The sequence below is a fragment of the Pseudorasbora parva genome, chromosome 7 (genome assembly GCF_024679245.1).
Source record: "Pseudorasbora parva isolate DD20220531a chromosome 7, ASM2467924v1, whole genome shotgun sequence".
NCBI classification, from domain to species: domain Eukaryota; kingdom Metazoa; phylum Chordata; class Actinopteri; order Cypriniformes; family Gobionidae; genus Pseudorasbora; species Pseudorasbora parva.
In genome coordinates this window covers 37,181,711-37,209,248 of record NC_090178.1, presented here as the reverse complement: position 1 = coordinate 37,209,248, position 27,538 = coordinate 37,181,711, and the positions used below count along the sequence as shown (strand labels likewise).

The window sequence follows — 27,538 nt, the reverse complement described above, 5'->3', positions numbered from 1 at the left end:
CAACATGTGTGTGTGTGTGTGTGTGTGTGTGTGTGTGTGTGTGTGTGTGTGTGTGTGTGTGTGTGTGTGTGTGTGTGTGTGTGTGTGTGTGTGTGTGTGTGTGTGTGTGTGTGTGTGTGTGTGTGTGTGTGTGTGTGTGTGTGTGTGTGTGTGTTTTAGTTATGTATCTGTGTATGATGTCAAGTCAGTCTCTTATTGAATTTTCAGCAGTCATTACTGAATAAAAGTATACTTTAAAAAAATAAATACAAATTAAGTCTTGAACCCAGGCTTGGTAATGGTAGCATACATATATCATCCCACATCATGTTATCTACTTCTCTTGTTTTCTCTGTCTCGCTCTCATCCCTCTCTTCATTCTATGTTCTTTCACACCCCCACCCTTTTTTCATTTCTCTCTCTCTCTCTCTCTCTCTCTCTCTCTCTCTCTCTCTCTCTCTCTCTCTCTCTCTCTCTCTCTCTCTCTCTCTCTCTCTCTCTCTCTCTCTCTCTCTCTCTCTCTCTCTCTCTCTCTCTCTCTCTCTCACTCTCACAGAGAGGGAGGTCAGAATGATTTAGAGTTGTTCAGTGCTCATTCCTGTTTAAGAGTCAGACCAGAGAAGTGCAGCTGTGGATATGAAAACACCCTTGAGTTAACAGGCTGTTTTTCAAGCTGGAGAGCTCTTTAGTTACCATTTTATTTGTTTATATAGTCGTTTTATGTCAATTTAGCAAGAAGGGTTTGGGTAATTATGTTATTGTTATGTTAATGTTATTTTTCATGCATGGTCCCTTCAATTATATTCGATGTACTAAAACGTGTTTAAATTGAGAGGGATTTATAGATATCCCTGAAAGCAGAGGCTTTCTTTTAACTCTCCCTAATGATGTGAGTGTCAGCGGTTTGCAGAAGAGCTGATGCTGTGCTTTTTATTTGTTTATGTAGTGAGGAGGTGAGCAGACATGGCTTCACAGTCATCGTGGATATGCGAGGATCTAAATGGGACTCTATCAAACCTCTGCTGAAGATCCTACAGGAATCGTTTCCTTCCTGCATCCACGTCGCTCTCATCATCAAGCCTGACAACTTCTGGCAGAAACAGAGGACGAATTTCGGCAGTTCCAAGTTTGAATTTGAGGTAAGCACTTTAAAAGGGAATTTATGTTTAAGAAAGTGATAATAATGTAACAGTTCTCTTTATGTTATATTTGAAAATATATTTTGTTGTTTTTCTAAAATGTTTTTCTAAAATATGTTGTCTGAGCTGACAGCACTTTTTCAAGGAAAATATAAATTAATAAAAACGAAGCGATAGCACAAACTACTTAAGTTTTACTAGAACGTTCCATCTTGCTGGTTCGAAAGTAGAGCTGTCAAAATTACTTCTGACCTATTTAGTCAAACAGCTGAGAGGAAGACACATGCAGTAGTGTTATATTTAATCTGAAGGCTTAATCTCCCAATGGAGGTTTCTTAAATTAACACATCTAGTGCCGCACAAGCTTAAACATTTTACCACATTGTAATATATATGTAATTGATACATATTAGTTTTCAAAACTGCATCACAAATATGATTTGAAGCTGTTTACATGTAAACACTGGAAAATTCTTCATCAATGTAATGCAGACCAGACTGTCTTGAACTACCGCTCTCAATTCACCACCAAGTCTCAAGTGTCCACTATCCCCTCATGTGTCTTCTGTTGTCTCTGATAACATGACCTGAGCTGCAATCTCTGGAATGTTTTTCTGGCTCCTTTAAGTAAATTGTTCAATGTAACTGATCCAATAGGGTTTGCATTCATCATCCAATCAGTGTTTAATTCCACTGTTGTTTTAAATAACAATTGCAACTTCTTGGAAACCTCCCACTGACAAAAGCGATCCATTCAGGACCTAGAGCTGCCGAATTATTATCATAGGTTGTAGTGATCTGTTTTGGTTGTTGTAAAAGATGTCACATCAAAAAGCACACCCTCGTGTAAAACAATACATTTTGATATTAAAATGCAAAAATTAAGACATGGCCAAAAATGTGTTAAATAAAATATGTCAAAACTTATAGAAACAATGCAGAGAAATCAAACATTGATAGCAAAATATTAAACATTATTTCAAAACCTAGTAAATTACTTTTTTTTCCTCTTCATTTACATATTTTAGTTTTCTTTTTAAGTTCTAGACTAAATGAACATGTAAAATATTGCCTTAGCAACTAGATAACGTTTTTTTTCTAAATCTAATGCATTCAGAATATGAACCCAAGTGTCCTACTTTCATCCTTTTCAGACCATCATGGTGTCCCTCGAGGGTTTGACCAAAGTCGTAGATCCTTCCCAGCTGACTCCAGACTTCGAGGGCAGTCTGGATTACGACCACGAGGAGTGGATTGAAGTTCGAGTGGCCTTTGAAGACTTCACGAGCAATGCAGCTCGCATCCTAGCCCGTTTGGAAGAACTCCAGGACATGGTCTCCCAGCGGGACCTGCCGTCAGACCTGGACGGGTCTCGGCGCGCTATCGAGGAACACGCGTCTCTGAAGAAAAAGGTCACTAAAGCTCCTGTGGAGGAGTTAGATACTGATGGTCAACGCCTGCTTCAACGAATCCAGTGTGGGGAGAAAGGCAGAGGAGATATCCAGGGATTAGCTCCAAAAGTCCAGGCTCTTCTGGATAAACTCCACGGCACACGCCAGCATCTCCACCAAGCCTGGCACATGCGCAAAGTCAAACTGGATCAGTGCTTCCAGCTGAGACTTTTTCAGCAGGACGCAGAGAAGGTGTGAGCATGTACTACAGTATGTGTGAGGTTTAATAAGGACAGAACTTAAAGGGTTAGTTCACCCAAAAATGAAATTTATGTCATTAATGACTCACCCTAATGTTGTTCCACACCCATAAGACCTCCGTTCATCTTCAGAACAAAGTTTAAGAAATTTCTATTTAGTCCAACAGCATATCTAGGTGTATGCACACTTTACTGTCCATGTACAGAAAGGGAATAAAAACATCATCAAAGTCGTCCATATGTGACATCAGTTAGTTAGTTAGAATCTCTTGAAGCATCGGAAATACATTTTGGTCCAAAAATAACAAAAACTATGCCTTTATTCAGCATTGTCTTCTCTTCCGGGTTTGTTTTCAATCCTCAAAAAAAGATTCAAACAGTCATGAATCAGCGGATTGATTCATGATTCGGATCGCGTGCCAAACTGCTGAAATCACGTGACATTGGCAATCCAAATCATGAATCAATTCACTGATTCACAAGCGTTTGAATATTTATTTGAGGTTTAAAAACAAACGCGGAAGAGAAGAAAATGCTGAATAAATTTGTAGTTTTTGCTATATTTGGACCAAATTGTATTTTAGATGATTTAAGAGATTCTAACTAAACTAACTTATGTAACATATGTACTACTTTGATGATGGTTATATACCTTTGCTGACATGGACAGTAAAGTGTGCATACAGATACGCTGTCGGACTAAATATAAAATATCTTAAACTGTGTTCTGAAGATGAACGGATGTCTTACGGGTGTGGAACAACATTAGGCTGAGTCATTAATGACATCAATTTCATTTTTGGGTGAACTAACCCTTTAACAGGTTTACATATATAATATAAGGTTAGGACAATAACATAAGATAAGATACAACCTACATAGAGCATTTGATACTTATTTATACTCTATATAATTTCATGTGAAAATTCAAGGTCTAAAACAGGACGTTTAGTGCCCTCTCACAGCTCCTCATTTCTGCAAGCCTACTCTGCTCTGGGTTGACTTTCCTAAAAGCCTTATTAGCCAATTATGGTCGCAAGTTTCGTAAAATTTTGTTGGTAAAGACGGAACTTGCGATCACTTGCGAAAAAAGGCCCAGCCCCAGTCTGTTGTGATTGGTCTAAGTTTACAGGGCATTTTGAAAACAAAGCGATACCATGTCTGAATTTCAGCTCTGGAGGCTTCCTCAGTGCTTGTATACATAGTGATATGAACGGTAACGATGGCGTTTTTCCCCCGAATAAATTCCTCCTCATTCGTTTGAACAGCACAATTCAAACTCTTCCCGTCTCTACTACAACAACATTGTTAGAGGGCGGGTCAAAGCAGACGTTTTTCGAAAGCAGCCAATGAAGCCCATAGGCTGGCATTCTGCTAATGTTACATTGTTACATACAAGTAGGTAGGCTATGTCACAGGAGGTGAGACTGGAATCAAGGATGACTTGTTTTGGCAGCTCAGAGTCTTTCCTTTAGGAGTTAATAGCTTTATTTGTTGTGCACTGATCTTTAAAAGTTTGCAGACCGGTTACACCCAAAAACAGCCATATTACATACTTTATTAAAGGTAATATCTGAACCTGGTGCTGACACAAGCATCATAGTGACAACAGTCAGTCATATTACTTTTCCAGTGTTGCATGAACGCAATTGGCTGGCATATGCACTAGGGCATTTGCATAGGTGATCTGATTGGCTGACGCCTGTGTTGGCGCTTGAAAAGTTGAACAATTTTCAACTTCTGTCACGAGCAACTGAAGTGACGCGACAAAATGAAATAATATGAATTTTATTTTCAATAAAGGTTTCAGAGGTTTCAATAAATGAGAAGCGCTGAGAATGTGAATGCAGCAGAGTTTTTTAGTGTTTTCAAAAAAGGTCACTTATGTTCACCAAGGATATATTTATTTGATCAAAATACAGTAAAATACTTCATTATAGTCATCAGTGTCATATGATGCTTCACAAATCATTGGAATATTCTTAAGATTTTTTTTTTTTTTTTTTTTTTAGGATTCTTTGATTAATAAAAAGTTAAACATTTAATAAATAAGCATTTAATTTAAAAAGAAATGCTGGGTCACATATTTGCCTTTACTGTCTTTTAATCAATTTCATGTATTTAAGTATTAATCTCTTTTTAAAAATCATATTAACCCCAAACACTTGAATGATAGTGTATGGGAAGTAAGCACAATTAAATATGTTATATCAGTAATATAAATGTTACGAGCAAAAATAACAATGATAATTTAATTAAAAGTCAGAATTTATCTTAAAAATACAAAGAAAACCACAAAAAAATCTAATCAGATGACATAATTTGTTATGGTTATTGACAAATAACTTTTAGATTTTATAGAATCCTTTAAAATTTAAAATGAGCAAATCTTTCAAAATGTCACCAAACGTTTGAGAATGCACAGATAAATGTTGAAAGAGTGTGATTAGTGATATAGTGTGATTTTATGAGAGTGTATTGACATGAAAACAGTATTCCAGTATGTTTCACAGCCCATGTCTTCCATTTTTTCCTCTCAACAGATGTTCGATTGGATTGTCCATAATAAAGGCCTGTTCCTGACAACCTACACAGAGATAGGAGCCAAACATCAGCACGTGCTGGAACTGCAGACCCAACACAACCACTTTGCAATGAACTGCATGGTAAGACTGTGTCCAGTGGTCCAGCAGTAATATCTGTCACCACCTGAGGCATTATAACAGTGCAGCGTGATGAGTGTTACATCATTCAAATGATGTGCGCTTGTACACGTGCCCTGACTGACTTAGTCCTGGAAAAATGAAAATGAATAGTCATGTCAATATATGCTTGAAGCAAGGCCGTAGCCATGTCTTGAACGCTGGAGCAAGCATTTTTTTTATAAAGCCTATTGAAACAGAACAGTGAAGTAAATGTGTAAGTCTAGTCAGGAAATAATCATTTTAAATGTAATGATATATATATTTTTTTGTATGCCTAAAATGTGGAAAACGTAAATTTTTTCTTGTCTCTTCACACCCAGTTAGGAATTGACATAAATGCATATTTTCAATTCATAACGGTCATATTTGAGAAAAGAAAAAAAAGTTGAGTAGTTTGCATCACTGGATGTTACTGTTGGTCGTTTAAAGGGGTGTTTCTGTGGGTTTTTTCTAGGCTTGGTTGTGTTTATGGGGCGCAGTATAACAAGTCATAAAGGGATACTTCACCGCTTTTTCATATGAAACTGTTATTCCCGTTACTAAAACGAGTTGATACATATCTCTCTCGTCTCAGTACGTGCACTTAATCTCTCTGACGCGTGGTGACGATCTGATAGCATTTAGCTTAGCCCACTAAGCCCAGTTCATTCACTATGGTACCAAACAGAGATCAAGTTAGAAGCGACCAAACACCTCCACATTTTCCATATTTAAATACAGATACACAAATTGTTGAACGATCAAGTATGGTGACAAAATAAAACAGCGCTTTTCTAATCGGATTAAAAAGTAGAACTACAATGTATGGCAGAATAGCACTTCTGAGAGGACTTCGGCTGGGCGCAGTAAAAAGTCCCGGCGGAAAAATCTTCTCTCACATCCCCTATTGACAGAAATGAGAGAGTGAGGGGGAGATGTGAGGGAAGATGTTCACGTTTTATTTTATGTCACCATACTTGATCGTTCAACTATTCGTGTAACTGTATTTAAATAGGGAAAACGTGGAGGTGTGTGGTCGCTTCTAACTTGATCTCTGTTTGGTACCGTAGTGAATGAACTGGGCTTAGTGGGCTAAGCTAAATGCTATCAGATCATCACCGCGCGTCAGAGCGATTAAGTGCACACACTGAGACGAGAGAGGTATGTATCAACTCATTTTAGTTTAGGGAATAACGGTTTAATATGAAAAAGCGGTGAAGTAACCCTTTAATACTTTTTTTTCTTATATTTTACCTTTATTCCACACTGCTGTCTCCACTGTCTGAACGGCTCGTTTGCTTCCTGCTTCTATGAAGCCCATCCCTCCGAAAACCGCAATGGTCTTAGATTGGTTATATGCTTGTCTGCAACACTCTAGTCTACTGCAACAGCTCTCCCTTGCGTAATGACTGTGACGCGGCCTCGCCCACTTTGTAGTGTGTTTGCGGGGGCAGTGTTTATGTTAATAGCAAGGGTTTATGATGTGACCAACCCGGGAAGAAGCTTGTTGTAGTCTAAACCGGCCGTTTTTGTAGGCAATAAACTGCCATAACTTTAAAAGACAATATCTCCGTTTGCATTGAACTTTCAGCGCTGTAATTTTGCAGATAGTGTTAATGCTCAAGCAGCAACATTACACACTAACTAAAGTTAAAAAGGGAAATCGCATGCAACTACCTCTTTAACATTTCTGTCACAAAGCAGTTCAAATGTATTAAATGATTGGCTCACCTAATTTTCTTTAAAAAAAAAATTAAACTAATGCTTCATGCTTGAATTCACAAAACTCTGCCTACTTTGATTTGATTGGCAATCATTGCGCTGTTGACTGTTGAGGCAGACCAGACTAAAAATGTAACTTTTAAACCTTTTTGTCATCCTAACAACAGAATACAGAGCATTACGTAATGAAGTGCAGTAGAGCCGTGCAAAAAATTTAAATATTGGCAATTTGGTTATTTCTTATTATCGGAGATGTCTGTGGTGGTTACAACCCTGGCTTGACCAAATTTTCCCACAAAAAAAGTAGTACCAGTAATTTTTTAACTATGTGGGGAAATGGTTTGGATCATTGGATCAAAATCATACAGAAAAATGCAGAAAGTTTTCTATGAGGGTTGTGTTGGGGGATAGGTTTAGTGTTTAAGAATACACAATACAGTGCAGTAAAATCATTATGTGGAAAGTCCCCATATAACATGGAAACCCAACGTGTGTGTGTGTGTGTGTGTGTGTGTGTGTGTGTGTGTGTGTGTGTGTGTGTGTGTGTGTGTGTGTGTGTGTGTGTGTGTGTGTGTGTGTGTGTGTCCTTGTTTATATTACATTGTGGGGACCAAATCCTCAATCCGAGGGGCGGGATAAACAGTCTTTCAAACTCCCTCTGCACACGATAGGATAGCGCTACCACCAACCAGAGCAACGAAGGTGAAGCAGAGCTTGTTGATAGATTAAACATTCGCCATATCCGGTCGGCAAAACTCCGAACACATCTTCCCTTCTTAAGAATGACTTCAGTGCCGTTCTTTGTTCTTTTCTCAGAGAAAAGCTTAACTCCAAGTCTTCCAGAGTCGCGGTCAAAGCTGATTCGAAAGACCGCCGTTCGCCAGTTTCTGTGTTTACTAGAAGCACGCAAACGCAACTCGGCCGTCATTATGTTAAGCCCCACCCACCGACTCTATACATGATGTGATTGGCCCGGCCAGAGTTTGGTGTTTACAGCTCAGAAGGGTATTGAGAGTTGCTAGACGACACTCGCGGGTGGATTAGATTTGCTGCCGCTAGGGTGCGTCTAGATTTCTAGGCTAGAAGTCCCCACAATGTAAATGAATTTATAAATATACTAAATTATGTTGTTTTTTTTGTTTTTTTTATGTAAAAATGCAGAATGTGATGGGTAGGTTTAGGGGCAGGGGCAGTGTAGGGGGATAAAATGTACAGTTTGTACAGTATACAAATCATAACGTCTATGGAGAGTCCCCACAAAGATAGTGACGTACGCGTGTGTGTGTGTCTGTGTGTGTGTGTCTGTCTGTGCGTGTGTGCGTGCGTGCGTGCGTGCGTGCGTGTGTGTTTGTTTGACCTGGGCAGATTTGTTAATCACTCCCAGTAGAATATCAAAGGGAGAGAGTTTCACTAGAAAACGGCATGGCATCAATCACTGATTTTCCATCTCTATGGTCTCATCTGCCATCTGCCCATCCATATCTAAATGTTACGGCTGTTCAGCCAATAGGAGTGCATGTGTCTGCATGCAGTGTGGCCTCATACAAATGACCAATGCAGTGTAAATGGTTTTCACGTATTGGAAATTCATAGAGGTGTTTTTTATTTTTTCTCCAATTTTAAGGGCATACAGTATAGTATAAAATTTATATGAAGGATATGTGGAAAGAATGTCATACTTGATCTCAACCACGCATAAATGATGCATAAAGCATCCAAATATTTTAAGTCGTCACATTTATTAACAGTTGATGTTGCATAATTCATCCATTTTGACTTGAGATCTACAGAATATAATAATGTGATTATACAGCTCAATTCAGTTCAAAATTCAGCTTTAAAGCAGATCTATAGAAGACCAAGCCACGATTAATTCGAGAATCTCTCAAAAGAATAATTAAAATATGAAAACAATATGCATGTTTTGTGCACTTGGAATCCATATATGGCACCTGCTAGTGTTTCAGTCACTAAAAACAGTGGGACATTCTAAAACGCATAATGTCAAAAACACTTAAAGTGCCTTAATGTACAACAGTGATATTAAAAGATAAAATTCATACACCTTATTGATGATGCACACTATATACAGATGAGCAGATGAGCTCAGAATATGAATGCAGCACACAGTTAAGCGTTTTCTTCATAATATTTTTTTATGAAAATGCTTAACGATTGCGTTTATATACCAAGTTCATCTGCTTGCCTGTACATAGTATGCATCATTAATAAGATGCATATTGAATTATGTCTTTTAATATCACTGTCTTTCTACATTAGTCCTTTGTGCAAACCTGGTAAAAATGACTGGCAGGCAATGGAGGAAAGCCTTGATTTGCACGAGCGTATTTCATGAGTGTTTCTAATGATCTTGCACGTGCAGCCTATTTACTAATTATTGGAATTCATTAACATATGTTTAACAATCAAATCTACAGTTTATGAAGCATTTGCAAATCCAGAGGAGAGATTCTGTGCTCATTTTACACACAAATTAATAAATTAAAAGTAGCCATTAAACCAAATGGTACAACAGTGTGTATAAAATATAAACAATATAGAGATGGAATTTAAATAAATGTAGAATTAAATGCAGCTAAATGTTATTGTGCAGTTGTGTTATCCATCCTTAAATATTTACATAACTCTTAAAGTTATCACACTTAGCAATTAGGATGTTTTTATAGGTTGTTATCAGGCTTTTTGTTGCTCCTTTGTTGGTGTGTTAGGTTTGGCTGAGTGTGCTAAATCACATGCCCTGCCTCAGCTGTGAGAACTGTCTACCCCCTCTCACGTTGCTTTAACTGTGCCGAACTTAACGGATGAAATGCTTTGTCAACTGTTTGCTTTGGGTTAGCCTGACTGTCGGGCAGCCGGGGCAATGCAGATACCTCCTCAGGAAGTCCTAGGAGCCTTACTTCCTGTCTGATACGAGGCATGAACAGACGTAAACACTTAACACGTTAACTTGGATTGTGTCAGTTACTTGGCTTGTATTACTTGATAATTACTTGATTAATGCACGTTTTGTGTTTATCAGATTCGTTCTTATTTCTGAATGTTTTAATTTTACAGATAACTAGGTTGGACCATGCTGGCCAATAACCGAATAATCAAATGATAGATTGTAAAATTAATACTGAATGAAAACGAACATAACACTTTATAAGTGCTAATAACAAAAATAATGAAGAAAAAACGGTACTTTGCTATGAAAATGAACAGAACATTTTAAATATAAAAATATTAATATGAATTCATATTTAACTTTAAAATGTAAACAATTATTAGTAAATGTTGAAATTTACAATAAACAATACTTTTTATTAACCTTAGTTAATGTTACAGGTGGACTCTTATTGTAAAGTGTTACCAATTCAATTAAATACATACAATCAGGCTTAATATCCATATAGCCTTGAAATATTTATGCATCAAACAGATGCTCGATTGGATTGAGATCTGGGCAAGTTGGAGGACAAGTCAACACCTCAAAATCATTGTAATGCATCTCAAACCATTCCGGAGCCATTTGCTTTGTGGTAGGCACATTATCCTGCTGAAAGTGGCCACAGCCACCAGGGAATACCGTTTCCATTAAAGGGTAGTAACAATGTCAAAGTAACATCCACATGTATGGCAGGACCAAGCGGCAACCTCCCGCGATCACTCTTGAAGCTAATACGGAAGTAATGTAGACTGCAATTCCTAAACTGGCCACTAGAGGCAGGCTCCAGAAAGGAGCAGAATCTCATTGAGCCCCATGTTAAAATTCCCAACTTTACAGCAGGAAAAAAAAAATATATATACAGCCCGGTACAAATTGGTGTTTTGCTCTATATGGCTAATTTTGCCCTTCATGACAACTGTGAGGGGGTGATTTTTTTTATAACTCATTCATTATATAAAACCTTAAAGTTCTGCATAATTAAGGGCGTGGTTCCGTTGAGTGGAAGGTGGATAGCCAATTATCTGCTGTCTATAGTCATTGTGACACGCGATGACGCGATGGCAACGCCCAGCTCGTCTCTACTTTACGCTTCAGAACGGCTTATCAGAATACAATGGGTGACGTCTATGGGCAGGACCCAAGGTTTCCCAGCAGAACATTGTCCAACGCATCACACTGCCTTCGCCGGCTTGCCTTCTTCACATAGTGCATGGTGCCATGTGTTCCCCAGATAAGCGATGCACACGCACCCGGCCATCCATGTGATGTAGAAGAAAATGTGATTCATCAGACCAGGCCACCATCTTCCATTGCTCCGTGGTCTAGTTCTGATGCTCACATGCCCTCTTTCGGTGGTGGACAGGGGCCAGCATGGGCACCCAGGCTGGTCTGCGGCTATGCAGCCCCATACGCAACAAACTGTGATACACTGTATATTCTGACACCTTTCTATCAGAACCAGCTTTAACTTCTTGAGCAATTTGAGCTACAGTAGCTCATCTGTTTGTTCAGACCACACTGGCTAGCTTTCGCTCCCACATGCATCAATGAGCCTTGGCCGCCAAGACCCTGTCACAGGTTCTCCACTGTTCCTTCCTTGGAGCACTTTTGATAGATACTGACCATTGTGGGGAACACCCCAGTAGAGCTGCAGTTGTGGAAATGCTCTGAGTCAGTCGTCTAGCCATTATAATTCTGCCCTTGTCAAACTCGCTCAAATCCTTACGATTCCTCAGTCAATCGATAGGTCAACCTTCTTCCTTATTGTGATGTCCGAATGAAACGGCTTCAGGAATGAGGGAAAAAAAATGTTGGGTTGGACTTGATTTCATCCTTGTGATTTGACTTGTAGGAAGATGTATTTTGCAGTTAGTTGTGGAGGATATTTAGACCTGGCATCTGACAATTCACACGTCATGAAGAGTATAGATCTCGTTTCAAGGGGGAGGGGAGGTTAACATTTGTTAACACTTTAGGTGATGCACTTGCACGTTACTACATGTACTTACTATAGTAACTGTTAATTTTGCATAATTACAAGTAACTAATCCTAAACCAAACCATAAACATGTAGTATGAACATGTAGTTTATATTAATATTACTCAGTACTTATTTGAGTAAATACAATGTAACTATGTCACCTTAAAATAAAGGGTGAACTAACATTGATAAAAGAATACGAGGGCATATGCATTTTAAAACAATGATTATGCACACAAATAAATGATGTGTAATAAGCAATGCAACATTCTGTAATAAATAGGAAATTGTCCAATTGGCCTTAATAATTGTCCATTTTGATTTAAAGGGTTAGTTCACCCAAAAAGGAAATTTCTTTCATTAATGACTCCCCCCAATGTCGTTCCGCACCCGTAAGACCTCCGTTCATCCTCGGATCACAGTTTAAGATATTTTAGATATAGTCCGAGAGCTTTCTGTCCTTTGAATGTAAGTGTATGCCCACTTGCTGTCCACGTCCAAAAGGTAAACATCATCAAAGTATTCAATATTTGACAGACTAGTTAGTTAGACTCTTTTGAAGCGTCGACAATACATTTTGGTCCAAAAATATAAAAAATACGACTTTATTCAGCATTGTCTTCTCTTCTGCGTTTGTTTTCAAACCTCAAATAAAGATTCAAACGGTCATGAATTAGCGTATTGATTCATGATTCAATTTCACATTATTTCAGCAGTTTGCCAGTTTGACACGTGATCTGAATCTTGAATCATGACCGTCTGAGTCCTTATTCGAGGAACAGGGAAGAGAAGACAATGCTGAATAAAGTCGTATTTGCACCTAAATGTATTGTCAACGCTTCAAAAGAGTCTAACTAACCAACTGAAGTCACATATAGACAACTTTGATGATGTTTTCATTACTTTCTTGACGTGGACAGCAAGTGGGCATACACTTACATTCAAAGGACAAAAAGCCCTCGGACTATATCTAAAATATCTTAAACTGTGATCCGAGGATGAACAGAGGTCTTACGGGTGTGGAACGATATTGGGATGAGTCATTAATAAAAGAAATGTCATTTTTGGTTGAGCTAACCCTTTAATAGTGACTTACTATATGCTGATAGTGCACCCCCTAGAGGACTTCAGGGTCACTGCAGTTTAATAGCCTGCAAGTACTGTGACATTTGCAACATTTATTGACAGTAATTCAATAGGCGATTTATTAAGACGTTGATGTCCATCGCATGGGACACTGGGACCCTGGCTGTAACCTTTCGTAATAGACATGCTTAAGCAACTATGTCATTGGCTTCCAGGGGTAATGTCACCTGAGCGGAACGCTATGCTTGTCAAGTTGTAAATGAACTCAACCCCCACTCTCTTATGAAAGACAATCTGGAGGACAACATGTAGAAAACACTCCTCCAGCTAAAGGCATTTTACTCATGGCTGGGTAATCTCCCATCATGCCGGTGTATTGATTAGTCCCAGAGACATCCAGAGGGAGATATAATGTTCCAGGCACTCCTCCACTAATCACGTAGTCTTTCTAAGAGAAAAAAGGTTTTGCATAATAATATTAAACCTGGGCTTTATGTGTATCTGTAGAGTGAAGGGTAAACTGTCCTTGCGTGACTTTCCCTGTTTAAGTAGACTTCAGGGTCCAGTACTGTTATAAAGTGATTTTTTTCATGAGGAAGGCTTTTGTTCTACGGTATGTGTGTGTTGGCTGTGTTCAGGTCCTGTAATGTGATCTGTGTAAATGTAGCGCTTCCTCCAAATGCACTCTCATTTTGTGCTCAAGTGACACAACATCTTTTTCTTGATTTCACGTTTTAGATGGTCAGATAATTAACTTATTTCTATCCAAATATAGTAAATGTAGGAGTTTTAATAGAAAGAAAAAAACCCACTAAAATGTTTATTTCCGAGGGGATGGGGGTGGGGGGTGGAATTAACTTATTTCTATCCAAATATAGTTCATGCAAGAGTTTTAATAGAAGAAGAAAAAACTTTATATAATACTACTAAACTATTCATAAATCTAAAACTAAAACAAAATGTAATGTATTTTAGGTATTACAGCAAAACAGAAAGGGTGAAGAAAAAAGCAATACAAATGTAAAATGAAATGTGTAAAAACAATAGAGAGAGAGAGAGAGAGAGAGAGAGAGAGAGAGAGAGAGAGAGAGAGAGAGAGAGAGACTTTTGACTTTTAAACAGCAATTTAATTTACCATCAAAAATACACTTTTAAATACATACAAAAAAAAACACTATCTACCAGTTAAAATAAATCTCTTCACCTTCTATAAAGATCAAGCCTTTGTTTACACACCATTTCTTCTCAAAAAAAAGAAGATCGTTATTCATTTTATTGAATTCATATTCTAATCTAATTCTAGACTCAACCAAAGCCTTAAATATATTTACCATGTTTACTTCTTGTCCTTCCATTTCAATTTTATATGCCTTCCAAATGGCTAACTTTGCTTGACCGACTAAAAATTTTGAAAAGGTACAAAACTCCCATTTATCACGAGAATATTTACACCCATAAATAAACATTGTTTTTGAGAAAATTATTCCTAAACTATTCAAAATTCTATCCAAAATGTCGAAAAGCGGGGACAATTTACAACATTCACAAAAAACATGAAAAACAGTATCAATTTCATTACACAAAGTACAAAGCGCTGAGGCTGAAAAATTACATTTAGACAAAAACACCTTTGTTGGTAATGCACAATGCAGAATCCGCCACTGTAAATCACCAGACCTCTTTGGTAAGGGGTTTTTATATAATAACCGCCAGGAAGGTGATTTATATCCTGACCCTGAGAAATGAATTCTCCATTTTGTGTCTCTCCTCTCTCTTAACTGCCCAAAAAAGAAAGACTTTACACAAACATTATATAAATTTAGTTTGGTCACTATAGAAAAAGGAAGACTTTGTAAACCTTTAAAAGATAACAAACTATTCTCATTAACACCAGTATCATTACAAACTTGGTCTACCAGCGAAGTAATATACACTTCTGGAAAAGGAACATTTATATGGCCATTACCAGACATAAAATTGGTTATATATTCTCCCAAAGCTGTAGGTAAAGAACTCTTTAGATTCCTCAATATATTCCCAACTATTCTCTCTGATCTGCCTCTAATTTTTGTTGTAAAAAACGGTACTGATAACCACTCTCTGTTTATCAAATCAAACAGATTCCCAACCTTAGTTACCCCACCTGAGACAAAGTTAGAAATATCAAAGTTGGAAAAAATACATTTTGGGGAAAACCAAGGATTATAAAAAAGTGGTTCATCTAAGCCAAAATGTTCTTTTCGCTCCAACTTACAATAACTCCAAGCTTTAAAAACAGATCCATAAAACTTGATTCCAAACATATTCTTTACAACTTTTCCTGAAATCAAAAACATTTCTTTATCAAATCCCATCTTATTTTCACCCCTTACAATGGCAAGACCAAAACTGATCCATGGTACAGAGTCAGATGTATAGAGCAGTTTCTGGGCAGTTTGTAACCTCATGGCTCGCACCTTAGAGGCTAAATGAATTAATCCTTGACCACCTTCAATAACAGGAAGACAAAGTACTCCAGGGGGAAGCCAATAATGGCCACCCCAAAAAAAGTCTACAAAAGCTTTTTGAAGGTGCGACAAAAGTTCTACTGGAGGATCCAGCACTGTTAGACGATGCCACAACATTGAGGCGGCTAGATTGTTCAATACTAACACTCTGCCTCTGAAAGATAACTGGGCTTGAATCCATTTCCATCTCAGGAGCTTTCCTGTCACTTTTTCTATTAGTCCTTCCCAGTTTTTTTCCATATACTGCTCAGTCCCAAAAAACAGTCCAAGTATCTTAACTCCTTCTTTATTCCAAAGGCGCTGGTGTGGAAGCAGAGGTGGAGTCTGATTTGACCAAAGCCCTAACAACAACGTGTCAGTTTTTTCCCAATTAACACATGCAGAAGAGGCATTCTGGAAAATGTTAAGGCATGAAATTAGATTAGAGACATCATCATCAGATCGAATAATCACTGTGATGTCATCAGCATAAGCTGTTAGTTTTACTGCTGGTATGTTTGAGAGGCAAGATGATGTCAATCCTTGCAGTTTCGCTCTCAACATCTTCAACATCGGTTCAATAGAAATGATGTACAAGAGGCCAGATAAACTGCACCCCTGTCTCACTCCTCTTTGCACAGAAAAGGGCTTTGTCAAATTCCCATTGATTTTTAGCATACTATAAACATCCTTATATAAAAGTTTTGTCCATGAGATAAAGCCTTTCCCAAAGCCAAAGCCTTCAAGTGTTCTCAACAAATAATCATGATCTACTTTATCGAAGGCTTTCTCCTGGTCCAAACAAACAAGACCAAGGTCAAGTTTGTGCAGTTCAGTTAAATGTAACATGTCTCGCACAAGAAAGAGATTGTCAAATATAGATCGCTTTGGCACACAATAAGACTGGTCTTCATGGATGATAGTCTCTATACATTTCTTGAGACGATTTGTCAAAGTTTTAGATAGTATTTTATAATCAGTTCCCAAGAGAGAGACTGGTCGCCAGTTTTTTAGTAAGCCAAGATCTCCTTTCTTGGGTAAAAGAGTCACTACAGCTCTTCTGCAACTGAGGGGTAAGACTTTTGAATCAGCGCTTTCAAGAAACACAGCATGCAAATCTTGTCCAATTAGAGACCAGAAGGCTTTGTAAAATTCAGAAGTCAGTCCATCCAACCCTGGTGATTTTCCCGGAGACTGCTGCTGGACAGCCATGGTTAACTCTTGAAAAGACAAGGATTTCTCCAGTTCAGCTTTATCTTCTTCTTCAAGATGTGGAAGTCCATCTAAAAGCTGATTTGTTGCTTCTAAATCACAAGGTTGTACAGTATATAGATCTTCATAAAAACGTAAAGCTTGTGCAATTATTTCTTTCTTTTCTGTTATCTCCTTTCCATTTGACAATTTAAGATGACTTATATTCTTCTTTTCTCGAATCTTCTTCTCTAATGAGAAAAAGAAAGTAGTTGAAGAATCCATGCTGTTTAATTGAAGATATTTTCCCCGTATAAATGCGCTGTGACTTCTTTCTTCATACAAATTCTTCAGAATCAAGTTGTACTCTTTTAGCCTTTTTGCTGTTTCCGTCTCTTCACCCTCACTGATGGAACTGCTTAACTTGAGAATTTGCTGTTCCAAAAGCTGGACCTTCTCTTTCAGTTCCATCATTCGATTGCTTGTATATTGTTGGCAAAAAATCTGAATCTGAACTTTACCAATATCCCACCACTGGCTTAACGTTTTATACTGTAACTTTCTCTCTCTCCACTCTCCCCAAAAAAGAGTGAAAAATTTTACGAAGGATTTGTCTTGTAGTAACCTATTGTTAAAACGCCAAATTTTATGGTAAGAAGACCTCTGTGTTGTTGTCATGGTGACTGCAATGTAATGATGGTCAGAAAAAGATGTTGGCGAAATGTTACTATTAAAAAATCTTCCTCTCATATTTTTTTGAACATAAAATCTGTCAAGTCTTGCACCAGAAACAGTGTTACAATTAATTTTCAGCCACGTATACTGTTTATCAACAGGAAAAGCTTCCCTCCATATATCCACAAGATTATGATATTGAACAACGGTTTTGAGAGTTTTAGCTGAATTTTGATGCGGTTCGACATGATTCCGATCCATAGTATAATCAAGAGTACAATTAAAATCACCAGCTAAAAGCATTATATTATTTTGTGAAACATTTGAAATAACCTCTTTTAATTTTCTAAAAAAAGAAACTCTTTCTACACCATCGTTTGGAGCATAAATATTAATGAGAGAAAAAGACAACTCGTATAACTTAATCTCGATCAACTGCATCCTGCCAGGTACAATTTCTTCAACTCTGCTTTCTTTAATGTGCAAATCTGGAGAAAAAAGAACTGCTACTCCAGCACTCACATTAGATCCATGGCTAAGAAAAGCTGTCCCTCTCCACTCACTCAACCATTGCACCTGATTATCCACATCTGTGTGTGTTTCTTGCAGAAAGACTACACTAGCTTTTTTCCAATTCAAAAAATCAAACAATGCAAACTTTTTTTCAGCACCACGACATCCATTAACGTTTAAAGATCCAAAATTTAAGGATGCCATGACACTGACTATTAAGCAAAAAAACAAAAGGCATCCAAGACCAAACTCAATCCTTCTTTGCATTAATTTTTTATCATGCCCTTCACCTTTGTTACAATTTTCTTAAGACGGTAGCGCTTCTGTCTGTTAAGTTCATCAAAGGTTGCCTTGTTCAATGCAGTTTTACATGACACCAAAAAGCGCTTCAAATCTGGAAAAAATTTCATAATTTGTGGTTTGCGAGCTCCTTTGGTTTCATCTAGAAAGGCATTAATTTGCTTAATTGTGTACAATCTAGCACCTAAAGACTCTGTTCTTTCAGAATCATCCATATCAGAAAGACTGCCCATACTCTCAAGATCATTCTCTGAATCATTTTCAGAACAAGCATTTTCTGAACTCATAGTTGACATCTGAGTATTACTAACATCAGCTGCCTCACTTTCACCATCTGTTTTATTGTTTTCAAATGATGTTTGTTCTTTTTCTGATAGTTTGTCATCTTCATTAATCACCAGATTGGATTTCTCTTCACCACTTGCCTGATTTACAATCTCCTTGACTTTGTCGCTATTTACTACATCAGTATTTTCTTTTTGTGTAGTTTCAACACCAGAGACAAACTCATTGCTTTGTCCAATGGGTTGCTCACTGCTCGGCAAATCAGATGGCTTATCTGTTTGTTTGTTTGGACAAGTTTGTCTAACGTGCCCTTGTTCTCCGCACGAGAAACACCGCATGTGATCCGAACTAATGAAGATTGTGTAATCTTTACCGTCATTAGTTAACTTTACAGCCAAATTGAGGGGATCTTGTTGTTCATTCAATATCATGTATGTACATCGCCGAAAAGACATAACATGTTTGAGATCAGGATTTTTAAGACCTATCGGAATCATTTTAATAGGCGCTGTTAATCTGCCGTATCTTTCGAGAACTCCTTGAATTGCTTCATTCTTGATAAACGGAGGAACATTCGATAGCACTATTTTCTTGGATGGGCTTGATAACGGCAGTACCGGCAAAAACGTGTCATTAACTGTGATTCCGCGTTCAATCAAACCATCTACCATCTGAACATCTGCGAGAAAGACAACAACTGCTCTGTTCATTCTAGATGCTGACTTAATATTTATCCCACCAACCTGTTCGCTGACTGCAACCAACACATCTTCCACAGATATGGAATCATCAGGTGTACATTTCAAACCATGTCTGAGAGTCAAGCGCGAGAGATCTCCGCTTGACCCCATTTGCCAAATTTGCCGACCTCAGTCAGCGCGCAAAATTTAATCTCTCTACGAAAAATTCAAATACAGAAAAACCGAGAAAAAAAAAGATTAACGTAAACAAACTCTCAAAAGCGTGTTTCCGAACTCTAAACTCCTCCCACTTCCCACAATCCCTAGAGAGAGAGAGAGAGAGAGAGAGAGAGAGAGAGAGAGAGAGAGAGACTAATGTATAAAGGTTCGGGGACTGTTAAGATTGTTCTCTTTAAAATAAATGCATATATTTATTCAGCAAAGATGCATAAAATTGATCATAACTGACAGTAAAGACTTAAATTATTACAAAAATAACTTTTCAAATAAATGCTATTCTTTTGAATTTTCTATTTATCAAAGTGTCAGTTTTCACAAAAATATTAAGCAGCATAGATGTTTTAAACTGTGATAATAATAATTCATCAAAGAAGAATGACTTCAAAATGAATAAGACATGTTACTATAGAAATCTGTTAATTTAAATTGTAATATTATTTTGTTTGTTTTGTATTTTTGATCAAATAAATGCAGACCTTTCTGCCTTCAAAGCTAAAAAGTACTTGTTCTTGTTGGGGCATTTTTTGGGGTTGTCTTATAAATCATACAGAATTATGTTTTTTGAAAATGTAAAAATGCTGAACATTTCCCGATGAGTAGTTTAGATGTAGGTTTAGGGAATATAATACACAGTTTGTACAGTATGCAATTCATTATGTCTAAGGAATGGAACATTTAAAACATGAAAACCAACACTTTACACTTTGTTTAGTGTCTTTTTTTCCTTCATTGAGTTCTGAACATTTATGTAAATCATATAATCCGATTTCTATGATGTTCCCTCCATGTGAACGTCAATTTTGCTAATAAACCAAATGCTGGTCATTGACATGACAAGAACACCCATTATATTTAGCATATGTTAAGCCAGAAGTTACTTCAGGCTGCTTTAGATTTACATGAAAATGAGCTCTTAATTGTTTTCATGATGCAATCCACCAGGTCTGTGATACGTAACAGAGGGATTTGATGAATTTGTGTTTACTGGTGCGTGTCTATCTTCTCCGAGCAGCTCTGAAACCAGACTTGGAGTGAGGCTATACAAATTAAATAACTCTATTTTCCATCCTGACTTCATCTGGTAGAAATACATTTAATTTGTATATGTGGGCACCAGTGACTTTGGATTGTCTTATCTACATATGCAGGCTGCATTATTCAGAAATGGTCCTTTTTAAAATAAAATTTTTGATAAAATTGACAACAGATTTAGCTGGTGTTCTTCACGGTTGAGTGTGTATTTATGTGTGTGTGTGTGTGTGTGTGTGTGTGTGTGTGTATGTGTGTGTGTGTGTGTGTGTGTGTGTGTGTGTGTGTGTGTGTGTGTGTGTGTGTGTGTGTGTGTGTGTGTGTGTGCGTGTGTGTGTGAGTGTGTGTCTTTATGCTTATCTGATAAAGACCATTTAGGTGTTTGCAACCACCAATGGTGTGTTTTGTGGGCGGAGACTATCTGGTTCTGCAGTAGCAGTCTATGGAAGAAACGTGGTAAAAATGTCTCATAATTCTAAGAAAAACCTGATTTTTCTTTTTAGCTTCAGAATTGGGATATATATACTCGTAACTGCTAGTTCTAAAGTCCGAATTGGGAGATACAAATGTCTCAGGTAATGACTGTTACCCTATGAGGACACCATCAGTGACACCAATGGTGTCGAAAGCATGTGTGAAAACACTCCAGTTTGATTGGTTGGCGACAGTCCATGACATCAAGAGTGTCCAGAGGTATAAGAGAGCACCTGTAGCACACGTCATCAACTTTTTTTGCCTAAAGAAGATGGCATGACAACAAGACACTGTGTCTCATTCTACTTGTCAGGAAGCACAGTCGTTACAACAGTTACAGTCGTAACCTGAGAGAGAACCTGAGATCCTCCAACACTATGGGGAATATAGTGGATAGACACTATGGGGAACAATTACTGTAAAGATGCATGCCTCACTATGTGAAAATATGTTCAGACATTGTGAGCATATAATAGATTGATTTAACAGATTATTTAGCTGGAGTCAGAGCATCAATTTTACAAAAATAAAAGATCCCTTAGCTTCTATGCCTCTATAGCAAGGGAGTCTCGGCCTCAATGGAACATTCCTCCCCTCCCCAGCAGGCTTCTTTAGCCCCAAAGGCAGAGCTCTATGGAAAAATGTTCAGGCTGTCACAGCCTTTCTCGCCTGACACAGCTCTCAGGAAATGCCTGCCACAGGGATCATCCTTGGCAGTACCACTACTGGGGAAAATGGCCCTCAATTTTCCTATAGTAGGTTTTGGCATATACTTATGGCAAATACTTTAATGAAACCGATTCTTGTAATAAAATGATCCCACCAGGCAACCACAGGGGAGCTCTATTGAATTACCCTATCCAAGAAGGGTAGTGCTCACGCCCTGCTTGACACTCTTTGTGGTGAAACATAACAAGGAGAATCGCCTTTCGTTTTCTTTTTTGGCAAAATTTCTACTTGCTAACATGGATAACTGAGAGAAAGCAGGGCAAGAGACTCTACTTAATTACCCAAAATAGATTACCCACCTCACTAAGTCCTATGGCTCAAAGGGCAGCTTACCAAAGGGATTCATGCTGTCGTTTTTGTTTTTTCACACATTTTTCAAAGGGTAGTTTCCACCGAGCAGTAAGGTTTAGTACGATGCGGGACCGTAAACCCTGATTCGACATGCGTTTCACTCGCCAACAGTACCCTTATGATAGACATGGTGTATAGGCAACAGGTACCCTTATGATAGACAACAGTACCCTTATGATAGGCAACAGTACCCTTATGATAGGCAACAGGCACCCTTATGATAGGCAACAGTACCCTTATGATAGGCAACAGGCACCCTTATGATAGGCAACAGTACCCTTATGATAGGCAACAGTACCCTTATGATAGGCAACAGTACCCTTATGATAGACAACAGTACCCTTATGATAGGCAACATGCACCCTTATGATAGGCAACCGTACCCTTATGATAGGCAACAGTACCCTTATGATAGGCAACAGTAACCTTATGATAGGCAACAGGCACCCTTATGATAGGCAACAGTAACCTTATGATAGGCAACAGGCACCCTTATGATAGGCAACAGGCACCCTTATGACAGGCAACCGTACCCTTATGATAGGCAACAGGCACCCGTATGTTAGGCAACAGTACCAGGCAACAGTACCCTTATGATAGGCAACAGTACCCTTATGATAAGCAACAGTACCCTTATGATAGGCAACAGTACTCTTATGATAGGCAACAGTACCCTTATGATAGGCAACAGTACTCTTATGATAGACATGGTGTATAGGCAACAGGCACCCTTATGATAGACAACAGTACCCTTATGATAGACAACAGTACCCTTATGATAGGCAACAGTACCCTTATGATAGGCAACAGGCACCCTTATGATAGGCAACAGTACCAGGCAACAGTACCCTTATGATAGGCAACAGTATCAGGCAACAGTACCCTTATGATAGGCAACAGTACCCTTATGATAGACAACAGTACCCTTATGATAGGCAACAGTACTCTTATGATAGGCAACAGTACCCTTATGATAGGCAACAGTACTCTTATGATAGACATGGTGTATAGGCAACAGGCACCCTTATGATAGACAACAGTACCCTTATGATAGACAACAGTACCCTTATGATAGGCAACAGTACCCTTATGATAGGCAACAGGCACCCTTATGATAGGCAACCGTACCCTTATGATAGGCAACAGTACCCTTATGATAGGCAACCGTACCCTTATGATAGACAACAGGCACCCTTATGATAGGCAACCGTACCCTTATGATAGGCAACAGTACCCTTATGATAGGCAACAGTACCCTTATGATAGGCAACAGGCACCCTTATGATAGGCAACAGTACCCTTATGATAGACAACAGTACCCTTATGATAGGCAACAGGCACCTTTATGATAGGCAACAGTACCCTTATGATAGGCAACAGGCACCCTTATGATAGACAACAGTACCCTTATGATAGACAACAGTACCCTTATGATAGACAACAGTACCCTTATGATAGGCAACAGTAACCTTATGATAGGCAACAGGCACCCTTATGATAGGCAACCGTACCCTTATGATAGGCAACAGTACCCTTATGATAGGCAACAGTACCCTTATGATAGGCAACAGTACCCTTATGATAGGCAACAGGCACCCTTATGATAGGCAACCGTACCCTTATGATAGGCAACCGTACCCTTATGATAGGCAACCGTACCCTTATGATAGGCAACAGTACCCTTATGATAGGCAACAGTACCCTTATGATAGGCAACAGTACCCTTATGATAGGCAACAGGCACCCTTATGATAGACATGGTGTATAGGCAACAGGCACCCTTATGACAGGCAACAGTACCCTTATGATAGGCAACAGTACCCTTATGATAGACATGGTGTATAGGCAACAGGCACCCTTATGACAGGCAACAGTACCCTTATGATAGGCATTGATGGCATTTTCACGCGAAGGAGAACGCAACACAGTAAACAACAATGGACGACATACAGCAGATCTTTTTCTTGCTTCTTGGCATGGGGCTGTTGTCACAAGAAGAAGACATGCTTTGTTTGAGCCAAGGCTGCAGGCAAGTGACAATTCTTTGTCAACCAATCAATATTCTGCAGTGAGTCTAGCTCCACCCTTTAATTCGGAATTAGGGAATCATTCACAACTTCTATTTGTGTACCATACTTAACTGTACTGAAATGTACCACTCCGTGGAAACTAGCCATAAGACCCATGAAATCTGGGGAGGCAATGCGAATAGCAAGGCCTATAAGAACACGCCCATAGCCTACCACAAGCAACTTCCCGTTTTTGGCTGTAGATCGGGTATTGATGTCCAGCAATACCCAGTATGTGAGGCTGGGAGGTTGAGAAGACTCAGTACACACACTTCCATTGCCTTCTATAACCACATCCGCCTACTCTTCACTGAATGGTGCCAGCAATATGCTTTTTGCTGGATCAGATGACTCGAGAGACAGGGCTTCCTAATCCAGCAGATCGCCGAGACCACCTCGAGGACCTGTGATCCCCTATAACTGAAGCTTCCGCCTTGCCTTGGCAGCAGCGGGGTCTAAACTCTCGGGGACAAACTCTCTCTCTCTCAGTTGCATTATCATTACATACACAGCAAATTACACAAAAACACTCATACAACTAACAATAAACAAACATATACAGACTATGTGCCTTTTCATGAGTGCAGTTTATAACTGGTAAATCTATCTGCAAAACAGCTCCAACAAACTGCGTGCAAGCTCTCCCTTTCACTACCCGTAAACTATACCCATCAAAATAAGAGTCCATCAACTATAGTAAGACAGATAATGTAGACCTTAAACATATTTAAACTCACAGAAATATCAAAACTGTTTACAAAGACAAACTAAACGATAAAGAAGAATATGAGGAGAAGCCTCATTACAAGCCTCATCGCAGATGATAACATCCAGGATCAACACTGTTCATTAATTTACATTTAACCATCTTAATATGGAGAGATGCACTGAAATGTAGACCATCGTTTATGTGTTTTTAATCTAACTTAACTTAGCCTACACCGTTACATGACGCGAGACTAGTTAGTTACCTATCACTAACTTTAATCGTAACAACCAAGTATGACAACCAAAAAAAAATAAAAAATCCTGATACCTGAAATCAGTGTTACAGTACCCCGGGAACATCGTTTTACGATTTTTGTAACATAAACACCATCAAATCGATGAGAGCATCAGATTTTCCAATGCCCGTGCAACTGATGCTCAACTGCTATTGGTTCATCTGCGTTCGAGGGGAGGGGCTTACCAAAGGCTCAGCAAGGAATGTTTTTCTTCCAATTGTTACCTGTATAACAATAGGCTTCTAATAATAGCTGAATCACATCAATACCAATAACAAAACAAAAAAAAAAGGAAAATTACTGATATAGTCACCTCAATGTATTGTGCATCTATTGCAAGTCGCATTTTATTAGGGCTTGATTTAAAGCTAAGGGTTGAAAAGTTTGTGTGTGTTTGTTTTCATATATGCATGTGACTGTTATTGCTCCAGGTTTTCACGTGCACGGACATGACTGCTGCAGTTTATTGTTGCACGCAGGCCGATACCAAACCCCCATAAGGTTTTCATCTGACAGCTCTCTGTGTATTGATCCTGTACCCTTTTGAATATCTCTGGGCTGTGTAATTAGTCCCATGTGAGGAAACAGCATGGTAACCAGGGCACTGCGTTCCACCAGCACTCTCATGCACTAGACTTTAGTTCTCCCTAAAGAACGTGCATAATTCAGATGCCCCCATTACATCAGAGAGCACACACTCGTGAAACATATTAGTGTGAAAGCGCTAATCTGGAATCAGATTCAAGTACTGATCAAGGTCACCTGTGATTATAGCTTTTTCTCTGATTATTCTCTGATAGGCATTTGATTGGAAATTGAAAAGTTAGACTATTTATGTATTATTGGTTAAAAGTTTAATTTTAAGTTTTAAGGTTAAGTTTTTCTTCAGCCACTGAAAAAAAAAATGTTTGTGATATGTTCTAAATTTTTACTGCAAATTGTACTTGTGTTTTAAAAACATTATGCTTTCTAGCTAACATAGCAACAATACATTGAAATGACAAAAACCCTTCTCAATCTTGAACCATCTTTAAGAATATGTTGAAAACTAAAATATTATCAATAATATTTTGTATCCAATACCAATACCATCAGTTACAATGACCCTTAAATGTAAGAAAACAGAGGAATATTTTGGTTAAACAAATGCTTTATGATAAACTGAATTAAATATATATTTTAATAATTTTTAATTGAAGATCTACTATTCAAAAGATCGGGGTCGGTAAGATTTTTAAACAGTTTTTTTTTAAAGAAATTAATTATGCCCACAAAAGTTGCATTTAGTTTATTAGAAATACTGTAGAAACACTGTGAAATATTATTACAATTAATTTCAATGTAAGTTTTTTAGGTGATGGCTAACCTGTTTTTGTCACATAATCCTTTAGAAATCATTGCAATATTAATGTATTATTATTATTAATGTTGTAAGCGGTTGTGCTGCTTATTTTTTGTGGAAATTTTATATATATATATATATATATTTTTTTTTTTTTTATTCAGTAGTATGTTTCCTGATGTTCTATAGTGACAAGGTCCACTTGTTTCGTGTGTCTTGTTTTCATTGGTTCCTTTGTTTCATGTGTCATGTTCCCATTGGCTGTTATAATTAACACATGTTCCCCAGAATCATGTATTTAAGCCTCATGTGTGCCTGGTCTTAGTTGGTGGGTATTGAGTATGTTCCACTTTTCCATGTTCAAGGTCCTTGTTTCAAGTCTGTTTATAGTTCATGCTGATTTGGTTTCATGTTGTGGATTTAATTTAAGTTTTTATGTTTTGGATCATCACTTATATAAATAAACTGCTCTTGGGTTTGCTTCACCATCATCCTCATCTGCTTCCGTGTCAGGATTTTGACAATGGTACATAATAATAATAATAATAATAATAATAATAATAATAATAATAATAATTCATTACATTTATATAGCGCTTTATCTAGACACCCAAAGCACTTTACATATAGAAGGGGGGAATCTCCTCAGCCACCACCAATGTGCAGCATCCACCTGGATGATGCGACGGCAGCCATTTTATGCCGGAACGCCCACCACACACCAGCTGATTGGTGGAGAGGAGACAGAGTGATTAAGCCAATCAGGCTTATTATTGGCCACAGGCACAGAAGCATATTTCTTAAATCATATTTCTTATATTTATTTCATTCCTGTGGGGAAAATCAAGTTCCCTTTTAAGGGAATGAGACGCTGCGTCACCGCAATGGGAACGGCCTATTCAGGGAACAAAGGTTTCCTTCGTAACCAAGACGTTTTTTAATGCGGTTTATGTCTTTGTGATGTTTTTAATATGCTTT

General features: G+C 38.1%; 1 protein-coding gene across 5 annotated transcripts in view; it reads left to right on the top strand.

Annotated features, from left to right (window-relative positions):
• Positions 1–27,538, top strand: part of triob (trio Rho guanine nucleotide exchange factor b) — a 209,461-nt gene that overhangs the window by 80,547 nt on the left and 101,376 nt on the right. For 4 of the 5 annotated variants that reach the window (XM_067449222.1, XM_067449218.1, XM_067449219.1 and 1 more), the window contains 3 exons: positions 926–1,118; positions 2,273–2,761; positions 5,313–5,435. In XM_067449222.1, coding sequence (XP_067305323.1) covers positions 926–1,118; positions 2,273–2,761; positions 5,313–5,435 — 805 coding nt within the window. Of the gene's footprint in view, positions 1–587; positions 726–925; positions 1,119–2,272; positions 2,762–5,312; positions 5,436–27,538 lie in introns of those variants that run through there. The other variant, XM_067449221.1, reaches the window with a different exon arrangement.